The 12,401-nt window shown below is 34.8% G+C and overlaps 1 protein-coding gene across 1 annotated transcript in view; it reads right to left on the bottom strand.

Annotated features, from left to right (window-relative positions):
- The window catches only part of RTTN (rotatin), a gene marked incomplete at its 5' end in the record, with an annotated part of 78,034 nt that overhangs the window by 54,490 nt on the left and 11,143 nt on the right, over nucleotides 1–12,401 (bottom strand). The window contains 6 exons of the mRNA XM_008946041.1: nucleotides 1,117–1,242; nucleotides 2,478–2,604; nucleotides 3,720–3,832; nucleotides 5,042–5,254; nucleotides 6,868–7,038; nucleotides 9,986–10,101. Of these exons, the coding sequence (XP_008944289.1) occupies nucleotides 1,117–1,242; nucleotides 2,478–2,604; nucleotides 3,720–3,832; nucleotides 5,042–5,254; nucleotides 6,868–7,038; nucleotides 9,986–10,101 (866 nt within the window). The remainder of the gene's footprint in view (nucleotides 1–1,116; nucleotides 1,243–2,477; nucleotides 2,605–3,719; nucleotides 3,833–5,041; nucleotides 5,255–6,867; nucleotides 7,039–9,985; nucleotides 10,102–12,401) is intronic.

Raw genomic sequence — 12,401 nt, 5'->3', positions numbered from 1 at the left:
CATTGTGACATGCTTAAAAGATTAAACTGATTCTTTATGAAAACTTCAGTAGCAGATACACACCCAAGAAGTAAAAAAATATGCTTGGATATGATCTTCATTATGTATTTCTTTAGAAATATATTAGAAATACATTACAAGTTAAAGAGAAGAAAATTAGATCATTTTGTAAACATGCATTCTCTGTCTCAATGAGCTTTGTAAATTCAATATCAATCGAAGTCTAGCTGTTATGCTTGACCAATCACTAAAAGAGAAAGCTGGCAGTCTTTTTTAACAAGGCAATCAAAGCAGCAGTCAAACAAAATAATTGTCTTCCTTGGAAAAGATAATTTGCATACGAAGTACAAATACATAGCACATTACCAAAGATATTTTAGTTCTTTTAAAATGTTAGCGTCTAAAAAGTCCACTTTAAATGGGATTGTGCACAGTACTGAAACGATTCGTTAGTCAACATTCTTTCCCCTCTCACTTCAGGGACCTTACAGATCAGCTATAAAGTAGTTACAAATAGGTAATGTTTTCCCCACTCTCAGAACTCCCTATGTAGCTTTACAGGTAAGCTAGGAAATAGCAGATATATGTTAAGCATTCATGCATATAAAAGGACCCAATGGAAATTGGGTCCTATTCTATAATACCAAAAAACACCTCTATAATACTCAGGAAATTAAATTTAATCAATGATGTGCTTGCAGTGATGAAATACATTTTTATAGCAAAGACATTGCAGATTTAAAACATCTTGTTGCTCCTCAACCAACAGACACATCTCAGAGGTCATCCCACCTTTCATGGTCTCCACAAACACAAACCATCATACATACTACTTCATCATACACATATTTTATTAGGGCTGACTATATGTATATACCATTTTTCATTGGTTTTATTATTTAACAGCATCCTATGCTTAGAACAGAAGATTTTTTTTCTCTAACATTTAAAAAAAAAAAATTTCCATTTACTACAACTCCATTGGTGGTGTAGTTTTTCTATATACAATAAACCATATGTAGCCAAAACTTCAGGTATGCCTCAGATACCATGGAGAATATCAACACCTACTTTGCATGCACATCAACTTCTAAATGTAGCTGCTAAACACAGTACCTCATTCTTATCTTCCTGAAGGCCAAAGGTACAGATTTCATACAAAACTTTTGGATGAAGAAGGAAATGTACTCTGTGGCAGGCTGAAGACACAGGCTTAGCAACATTATGAATACCTAAAGAGTCCTGTGATAAAAATAACGTTGGTTAGTTTTAGAATTCAAGACAATCTCCACTATTACATCTTGTTTTACAGACTGCCTGAAGATGTCATCCAGCGAAAGACTTTCTCCACAGAGTTTGGAGGACTACAGTTCTGAAAGCTCAACATTACAGCCTTGGAAGAAACTCTGTCCTTATAGATCACTGACTGAAAACTCTTGTTGCTACGAAGGACTATGAAATACAAAAATTTGGGGTTTTATTTTAAAAAATTACAAAAATAAACTAGACAAATTTTGTGTGTTGTTTGGTATTAGGTATTAGGTTAAAATAAGCAAAACCTAAACCAGCCAGGTAAAAATCCCAAAAAAAGATACAAGTATAATTCAGTGCAGATAGAGTTTTGCTTTCTATTTCAGTAGACTAGCTCCAGTGTCTTTGTGTGAAAAATGAATTGTGCTATAAGCACAATGGAGTCTGCCCTTGAGGAATGGGCCCAAGGGAATCTAATGAGGTTCAATAAGGCCAAGAGCAAGGTCCTGAACCTGGGTCAGGGCAACCCCTGGTATCAATGCAGGCTGGGGGATGAAAGGACTGAAAGCAGCCCTGAGGAAAAGGAACTGGGGATACTGATGGATGAGAAAACTGGACATGAACTGGCAACGTACACTCCCAGCCTCACAGAGAGAAGGAAGAAATTTATTACAATGAGGGTTGTGAAACACTGGCCCAGGTTGCCCAGAGAGGCAGTAGATGCTCCATCCCTGGAAACATTCCAGGTCAGGCTGGATGGGGCTCTGAGAAACCTGCTCTAGTGAAAGGAGGATTGGACTAGATGATCTCTAAAGGTCTCAATCCAATGAATCTGTGATTCTATGAACCTCATTTCAGCAGACAAGCAAAACTGAGCACTTCAAATTATTTTTCTTATTCTTTAAATAAAAATATTTCTGTATAACAGCAGAAAAAAAACCCAAAGTGATCAGTATTATTATGATTCTTTTTAAAAAAATAAAGTTGTCAGTCACTGGTTTTCCCCCTCTAGATATTCTGTCATTCTGAAGTGCAGGACCTGGAGTATAACCTAACCAAGCAGATTTCACTCCAGTAATACAAGAGCAAACGGCAACCCTGGGCCTATACAGATGGCACAGCATCTAACATGGTAAACAGAATTTGCTTTAAAAATGCTTTTAATGAGGGAACCATTTAACGTGCATTATTTAGCACAACACCATTAAGTAAGCATTAGTTCTAACCTTAACCACTTCCAAACAGCAGTGATAGGCTTCAGCTTTTATATTCAGCAAAGGATGAGACAAGAGACGGAGCAGCACCTTCTGACCCTCGGTCTGGAGCAACGAGTCAGACTCAGCAGACTTCCAACTGAAAATTAAAACCAACACATTTAACTTATTTACAATACCAAAAGGTATCTGCAGAAATCTTCCTGATAAATTTCAGGATAATATCTGGAAAACACTTCTTGAAAAGGAATACATCCTGAAAAACGACTTGACACACAAAAGTTCAGAGGTTACAATATATTTGCCAAAATCATAGTAACAGTTTTCACATTTGTACTTACTTTTTTTTCACATGTAGATAATCAAAGACCATAGTTTTTCAAAATTAGGAGTCTGACAAACATTTATGTTCATCTGAAAACAAAATTCTACTGTTTCAACAGTCTCTTTAGACCATGGTATACGATTATTAAAAAAAATTCATGCTTTCAGAATTTTTTGCATGTACAGATAAAAGTCCACTCCTGCTATCAGAAAGCTAATTGAAGTGAAAAAACAAAAGTTTAATTAAAATTAAATATTCTGTTGTCTGAAAAAGTACTCAACTACTACAAAATGCATTAGAACACTGAAAAGCGTTTTGTGATTTAGAAACTTATTAAAGATCTCTTAAATGTAGTTTCCTTTAAAAAAAAAAAATCCCTCAAGTCAAAATTTGAGTCAGTATAAAATTAAGATTTCTTTATTTCTAATTAAGTGTTCAATACAGAACTTTTCTAGGCACCACAGGGCAACTTAAATTCTCTAACTAGAGACATGGAAAATCTGAAAAGCAATAAAACCATGCTGTTTAATAAATGAGATGCCATGTTGTAATATACAGCATCAACAATAAAATAAGTCCTTTAGGGTTTCTGAAAGTGAAATAGAGGTAAGTTACATAAATACACTTGGAACAAAGCAATTAAAAAAAAAGTTAGAAAGATAGGTCAGAATGTTTTAAGACTGTTTCTTTGTAAATCACATAGTAACTTTATAAACAAAATCATAAAAGCTTATACTTAGAAAAGAAAAGAATAAAACATCAGGGTTTTTTAGCATCAGGATGACAAATTATTTAGAAGAGACCTTTCAATGGCTAAAAGAAAAAGTTGTTCAAATACAGGGAACAAACAAGTTGAGCTTCTACATGAGGAACTTTATCCATAAAAGAAGATTTTCTCAGGTAAGAGTTTTAAGCAGTAATGTACTCACATATTTGAGCATATGTGAATGCATTCCTGAAGCAAGGGAAAGTGCTGATGGTAGGGTAGACCACTCAAGGCCTGGTCTGCCAGTTCTACTAGTTCAGAAAGATTCTTGTCCCCCTGAGAAGTAAAATCAAGTGAAAGAAACTATCAGAATTAGTAATGTTAAAAGTATACAATGTTATTGCATAATCTTTCAGAATGTATCATGATTTAATACATCTACTGAGTAGGCTTTGGTTCAGCCTTTCACAGAGAAGTTTATATTAACCTGATTAACAAAACCAATAGATTTCAGATAAATTTTAGAAGCTACTCCTCAGAGCTGAAAATACTCCAGCAAATCCAAATAAAATTCAAAAGGAATAACATATGTCTAACATTACACAGCACAAACACTATAACTTTATTCAAAATACTTTCTAAAACACCCAAGAACAGACTCATCCTTGAATGCTTTATGCTTTTAATGAAATTATTTTTTTTAAAGCAATAGGCATTTTATGTGAGAAGAGTACAATGAAAGATTTAATGATGGAACTGTCAGCAATTGTCTATTAATATTAAAGAGCAAGTTGTTTGGTTTTGTTTGTTTTGTTTTTGTTTTTTCATTTAAGTACATGTCTTCATACTTTTGGTTACCAAATAAATTAATCATGAGTCATTTAAATCTGAAGGAGTTAACTTCATTTTAAACAGTATTTTATGAGCAAAGTATTGCTTTTACTGAATTCAGAACTTGTCTATATAGTGCACAGACTAACTCAGATTTAAGACAGCACTACATTTATATTGCTGTATTTATTCATTTACTTTAGCATCAATAGAACAAGTACTGCACAATTACTTGCCCTTTTGGATAGTGGAGAAGAATATTTCAGTACCATGCTAGAATCTCTGACCTAATAAAGCAAAGTGTATCAGTTGTCTTCATAACAAAGTGAAGCTCACAAACCTCACTCAGTCTAGAATTTGTTTTTATTAGAGCTAAAATTGCCGAGTAGATGGGGATTAAAAATTAAATACTGGACAACATACATACACACTATAGACTTAAATAGTGTCTTTCTTTCTGACTTACTTCTTTACCTATAGAAGGTCTTCTGACCACTTCCAAGTGTTTATTTCTTTCTTTTTACTTAGGGTAAGATTTTTACAAAGATCATGAGTAGTATTAGTGATAACAAAAAGGAATTAACTACATCTTGTGTGGTACAGAAGAGGTATGGATTTCTTCAGCTATGCTACACCACGTTTTTACCACAGAAAAAAGGAAGTGGAGGAAAGAAGTTTGCCCACAGGAAATATTTTACATAAAAAATTCCACACCTCCTTATGAACTTGGGCCATGAAGCTACAAGTGCAGTCGATGGAGTAGGCAGCTTCTGCAGCCTGTTTATAAACACTGTAGTTCTCAGTGCTCATCTGCTCCAGGTAGGCTGCAACGGCCTCGTGAGCGCTCGGGTATTCCACGGAGAAGGACATGTCCAGAGAGAGCAGAAACAAAGCACTCAGCAAACTCTTCTGGAGCACTTTACTCGCCTTCAAAAAAGAAAACAACCATCAGATTAACAGCCTGAACATACAGTAAACCCAACAACAGCACCTGCAGTCATTCAACATGTACAGTCGCTATTGCTGCAACCGAAAAATTACAGAAGCATGTCCAATGAGTTCTAGATGAAGAATTATTATTTTTTTCAATTATACTGAGAGTTCATCAGATGTCAGTCCTGATGGCAGACCTGCAGCCAGCCACAGAAGTTGTGTGTGATCCAGCCCCAGCACAGCACTGGCCAGGGTCAGTTTACTGGCTAACCACTAGATGGCAGAGAATCCACAGGCCACAATTCTAGATTTACTAGAGATGCCTACAATTCCCCAGTGCTATCACATACTGAGAACTGGGACTTCTGCTGGTAGTGGGTTTGTTTTTATTTACTGCAAGTGTTCAGTATTCCGTCACCTAAAATTCTGACCTCAAATATAGTAATATTTTCCCAACTCCTGCCATACACAGAATTGAATTTATTATGTACGTAAGAACATAAAGACAAGAATTATTAAAAAATTAATTAGAATGTCTACACTTACTTTCAGTTACAAGAGATTACTTATATTAATAGTAAAAGACTTAATATTTGTGATAAAAAACCCGTGACTGAAAAATCAATCTGCTACTTGAATAATATCTATGAAACAGCTACACTGCAACAAAAAAAATGATAAAAAAACCCACAAAAGTAGGATGGAAGTGTTAGAAGACGTTTAAGCATGTATAGGTTTACAACTTCCAAACATCAGACCCATCAAACTGAAAAAACAAAGAAGAAAAACCACAAACAACGAAAAAAAAAAACCAAAAACAAACAAACAAAAAAGAAACAAACAAACAAAAAAACCCCCAAACAAACAACAGTTCGAGAGCTACAACAGAATTTCTTTTAGAGCACTGAAAGCAAAGTAGAATTAAAATCACTATGACATATGAAACATAATTGCTTGTAATATTCCATCAGGTTAAGACTGATGATTTTAAATGTTATGTAGTTCCAGCCTTACTTGCAAACATACTACAAATGAGCAGGGGGCAGCATCGTTTTGCAAACCGTGCATCAGATGGGGGGGGGGAACACAAAACACTATAGAAGGAAAAAGAATGTTAAATTTGAAAAACTCATTAAAAAAAAAAAAGTATTATGAATTGTTTTTCAAAGACTGGAACTCTGCAGAAGATTATGCAGAATGCACAGATGCACAGATAACTGAGGAATAGACAAAGTTGCCTTCTCTGATCATCCATCAGCCAGTGTAAGGCATGGAATCATTTTGGTTGGAAAAGACCTTTAAGATCATTGAGTCCAACCATTAACCCAGCACTGCCAGGTCACCACTAACCCATGTCCCTCAGCACCACATTTACATGTCTTTTTAATCCCTCCAGGGATGGTGAGTCCACCATTTCCCAGGGCAGACAGGTCCAGTGCCTTACAATCCTTTCAGTAAAGAAATTTTTCCTACTATCCAATCTAATCAGGTTGATTTCTCTATCCAGTGGCTATTTTCTCAGTATTAATCTCTTAGGAAGGTATCACTGTTTGCCCTTTTAAAACAGAAAACCAAGAGACAATGACTTAGAATTAGTGATGGCATACCTTTTCTACAGGCAGAAGTACTTGCAGCAACCTAACAGTGAAGAGAGAAATGCTAATAAATGCCATTCTGTGATGCACCAGCATCACCTCGGGCTGCTCTGCACTTGTATTGGTTTTGTGATATAATATAGTTTCTCCAAGCAAACCCAGGACCAGAAGCAACTTCTCTTTCTGAAGACAAAATCAGAAATACAATCATTAGAAATAACTGTAACTTTACAGTCAGCACCCATATTGGTCAATATCACATCATTAACAAAAGCACACCAAACAATTTTTAAATGCAGAAATGGTACAAAATACACAGCATTTTGTTTGTCATCTGACCAGAACTGTGCCTTAGTTCTGGACCTCACTCTACCTTCAGTTGTTGTTCTGAATATTTTGGTCAGTAATGAGCCATTACTGGTTCCTCTCCTCTCTGTCTGTTCTTCTCCCTTTTCTCCCCATAATTCCTGCTCACTACAATTCTGAGCTTCTGAAATTTTAGCTGTTTTGAAGCTCAATTTTAACACAAATATTAGGAGCTGGCTTGAACCTACTAATAAAGCTTATCTTGAAATTAAAAAAAATATTAAAAAAAAATCAAACAATCCAAGCTTCCAGACTATCAAGTGTTTTTTATACCTATTCATTCTCAAAGGAAACAGTAGCAGATTTCTCAGATTTTGTAAAAACCCACTCAAAAATAACAATCATTTAGATAACACCAGCTCATTGACACTGAAAAAAACAAAATTACCCCCTAGAATTTTGGTCACCTGAAAAAGGCAGGTTTGTACTTAAGGACAGTAAAACATAGGCAGAAGCAATTCCAGTTGCCTGTTTTGGAATGCCAAAAAAATAATGATTATGAATGCAATAGCTCATGTGAAATTTAGCTTATTAATTCCAGAAATTGATAATCACTGTCAAGAAATTAAACACTATTCATCTGACACAACACAAATGAAGAAAATGATAAGATGCAATTGACTAAATTAAATCAGTCTTTTAAAGTAATTATCAACACAGGTTATTACACAGTAAGATGAAAAGGATTCATCTTCAGGAATTCAAAGAAGTTTCTCTCTGTCCTGCTACAGTTCGCAGAGGCAGGAAGAGCCTCTGCTTCAAGACTCTACTCTTCAAATCAGCAGTAGATTCATGAAGGTTATTCCTCCCTGAGACAGGGATGACTGTCTCAGAGTCAGTGATCCAAAAAAGCTGAGGGGCTACAGCCATGTGCAGTACCTAACTTTCTGACATGGCAGAATCAAACTGCACTTAAGTACACAGGACAAAACTTGGAAAACAGCAAAGCCTTTATTTAGGAGGAAGAAACCATTAAAACTTGGGTAAAATACACACAGTTATAAACTTAAGTATTTTGTCCAGGATTTCCAAAATACTTATTTTTCACACATATTCCTGTGCAGAGATTTAAAATTGAATAAAGAAAAAATACAAAGCTATACAAGAAAGGCTTTCAAGTTTCCTAGAAAAGAGACACATTACCTCCTTCCCTTGCAGCTAATACAAAACAGAAAAAGGAAATACTTTTTCTAAGCACTGAAGCCAAACAACTCTAAAAACTGTCTACTTCTGATAAAAGACATTTTATTGATATAGTACTAAATAATACAATGGTAAGTTTAATGGTTGTTTCCCAAAAACTGTCAATCTGGTTATTTTTATTTACTCAAATACTAAGAAAGATGAAGATCTGTTTTTTATCTCCTGCCTTGCAATTGCTTTACCAAAATTAACTCAGTCCAGCTCTCCATCCATCATAACTTGGTGCAGATTCATAACTTTCAATGGGAGGTGACTTTTATATCTGAAAAGTATTTTACTAGTAAATATCCAAGTTCTACCAAAAGAATAAGGTTATATCAGCAAAGCTTTAATTTTATTTTATTTTTCAAATAATCTGTGTAAATATATACAATTACTCAGCTTATTTTCAGAGTGTTGCTTATTAGTAGCCTGGAAACAAACATTATCCTACTAACAATTATCACGATGTACAGCTGATGACAGTCACAGTTTATGTGCAATGGAACACACTGATTCAGGCCATATAACAATTGGACAAAAAGATTATATTAAGCTTATTATTTTAAATGTTCTGCAAGGAATCTTCAGGACTGAGTTGATGTTGATCAATTATAATAGATTTTGACAGATCAGTATACTAAATTTGAAGAAAAAAGTTCTCATTCACTGCTAGGTCCTGTAAATAATATCAATATTATTTGTAAAACAGACAATAGGGAAGCCAACAACAATATTTGAATTAATAATTATTGCAATACCATTGTTAAGTATTCAGTAGTATTTTCATTAATTCTCACTTAAGTCATGTGCATTTAAGACTATGCTTAAGTCAAGTTTTTGGACAAGTTTCAGTCTGCAACTTTGGTGTGTTTGTTACATGCATAAGCCATGCAAGCTTACGTGTCACCTTTCAGTTGTCTTCAAAAACGCTAGCTGGTCACTGTCAGTTTTTAATCTGTTATTCACTAATTTGATATCTCATGTATATAACACCACTCAGCTGTGCTCAGGTATGGATTTACAGCAACCTAAATTGTTTGGACAACAGCACCTTAGTGCTTTGAATCTCCTTTCCTGGGCCAAAAAGCCTTCTCCTTTCTTTCCCAGCTAAGCAACAGAGTTAAGGACAGATGAAATACCTATAGGTCTTGTGTAGGAAAAGGATACATAGAAGCTTACAATTCCAGTCTTGGATCTAAAGAGTTATCTCCTTAATTTTAAACAGATAGTTTAAGGAGTAAAGAAAGTGAAAGTTTTCATTTACATCTAATTGGTTTCCAATATTTCTAGTCAGTACTCTTCCCTCAGACTTGCCTCCCTACATGTTTCTCTCAACGTCTGTTAAAGAGCTACAAGACAAAATTCATTACTTATCTTGAGGTGAAATTTCCAATTATGTGGTAAAAGAACTTATGTTTTAAACAATAATAATGTGTGAGTGATAGAACTAATAATAAACTATTCAAGATTTTCAAAAGGGTAGCTCAGCAGATTAGATCTGTATATGAATCACTGTGGGAAATGTCAGTCTTCTAAAAGGAGACTTAAATATGGCTGATCAAAGCCTGGAGAATCTTACCAATTCCAATGCAAAAAGGCTATCATCTTCCCAAACATTTTCAGAAATAGCATCACCAATAAGGAACATGTCTTCAACAAGCAGCTCAAGAACTTCCATCGTCACTCGCCTACTGCCTAGGAATACAAACGAGAGGATAAATTAAAATACAAAGTATTACATTATGATATTCAGAAAACACTGTTCTGAACAACAGATTATTCCAAATCTGAAATTCTGATACCTCAATTTTCCTATACACTTCTACTAAACTAATGCTAAAGTTCCTCAACCACCAATAGCTCTGTATCACAGATAAAAACTAACCAACCTCACAAGAGATTAAAGCAATCATATATTTGAAAAAAAAAAACAACTTAATTTCCTTAAATCCTATAGTACCAAATAAACTTTATTACAGCTAAAAATCCAACTATTGAACTTCTTTGAAGTTTAGCATAAAGTCACCTATTTCCCCCACCCAGACAGGTAGGTTACAGATCTTCTACATACTTCATCTATTGCTGTCAATCTGCATTTTTGGTGTAGCACGAGTAGCTTTAATTCAAGCTATTTTGGCTGAGCTCTTCTTTTGAAAGGCAAGGATCTCTGTAACAATTTTCCCCTCTTGCTTTTAGGCTAATACTCATTTTTGTTGTTCCTTCTAACTCAGTGTCTCTTAATCACAAGGCTAATCTGGTCTGTCTTTGTTATTATATTAGTGACTTTTATACTTTGTACAGTTTTATGCCTGAACTTGGAGCCAAAACGAATCCTGGCCTGAGCTTAAACATTTACAGCTGACATTTACTACATGGATGAGCTTCCCCCTAATCCCCAGATAATGAGACAATAGAGGAGTAGCAGTCAAAGGCTTAGAAGGTTTCCTGAAGAACAAGGCAGAATACTGGGAGCCAGACCAAATATTTTCAACCTCATACAACACAGGATGCCAAAACTGTCTGGCATCCTAGGGAACCATATGGTGACAGTTTCCCCCAAATCCTCAATTTAGTACAATTCTTGGCATAGTTACTTGTTGATGGTATGTTTCTATTTAAAACTGTGGATGGATTTTACACAACATCATTGAATTTCCAATTAATTTTTTTTAACTACTGTAAAAATCCAACATCCTTCAAAATCTGTTTAAAAATAACAAGCTCTACTGCTTGTTATGACTGAACATTAATTTCTTTGTCACTTTTTCTATCTTTTGTAGATTTTACACACTGTAGAAGCCTTGTTGCTATACCTGAGGAAAAACTCCATGTGTGTGTCACTATATGTGTAGTGACATTGATCACAGCTCAATCAGTTTGCAGCCCAAGTGATCTGCTCTGAGTGAGCATATGGGAGAGAAGGGCAGAGGACTATTTGGCAAGCTTCCTTTTCCTATCTCACACAAGTGCCATTTTCCATTTATTTCAAGCAAAATGCTTCAAGTTTGAAGAGTATATGCCTGAAAACTCCAAAAAGCACTTTTTCTCTCTTCACAATTATTTTGAAAATTCTTAATCAAATTTCTGTGCTTAGAACACCTGAGAAGTGACTTAATAAATGCCTCTTATAATAGAATTATTAATAATGGTGGCTTTAAGTTATAATTTGAGAAATATTTGTAAGTTAATTACTAAACAACATCTGCAGCAACACTCTGCTGTAGCTGTCATGACCTACAGACACCCAAGTTCATTCCACAACACTCCTACATGAATATATCACCCAGTACTCATTTCCCAAACTGTGGCAATTAGTATTTACTAAGAGGTCATTATTACTAAATTCACAGATATAATTAATGACTGTAAAACAAATCTTTTGCTGTTCAGATTTAAATAATTGTCTCTAAGACGTAGTATTAAAACCAAACTTCAGACAAGCACAGTCACTTAAAACCCTTCTTAAGAAAACAAGGACAAACCCAAACAAAACAAAACCAAACCAGAAAACCCACAACCCACACCATTACTGATTTCTGAAATGACTTTGCTCACAAGACAGGTCACCACAAAGAAAGAAAAATTCCAGTGAACATCTCCACAAAGAAGAGAAGTTGAGCTTAAACTGAAATACACATTATATTGTAAAGTACAAGCAAGTTAATTTCACAGTAAGATAACTGGTTTTTCTTTACCCAGTAATTTAAATAGTTAGAAGAAAATCTATCCTTTACCATATAGATCGTGTAAGGTGATAATAACGTTAGGTCAGTTGGTTTTACTGAAGAAAACAATACAGAAAATACAACCACACAACAAAGAGTGTGTTATTGTGTGTCATCATCTCACAGCATCACCATGTGCCTTCACATCACAGAGCTTCAGATCAATAGGAACAGAATAAAAATATTAGTTTGCTTACAATCTATGTCCTATTACAGCACAGTGGAAGAAAGCAGAAGTATCATCTAGCAGAGTTTGGAAAGTGAAAAAAA

This window comes from Merops nubicus, unplaced genomic scaffold (genome assembly GCF_000691845.1).
Source record: "Merops nubicus isolate BGI_N331 unplaced genomic scaffold, ASM69184v1 scaffold9488, whole genome shotgun sequence".
In the NCBI taxonomy this organism is placed as follows: domain Eukaryota; kingdom Metazoa; phylum Chordata; class Aves; order Coraciiformes; family Meropidae; genus Merops; species Merops nubicus.
The sequence above is the reverse complement of the archived record's forward strand: the minus strand, read 5'-3'. Positions and strand labels throughout refer to the sequence as shown.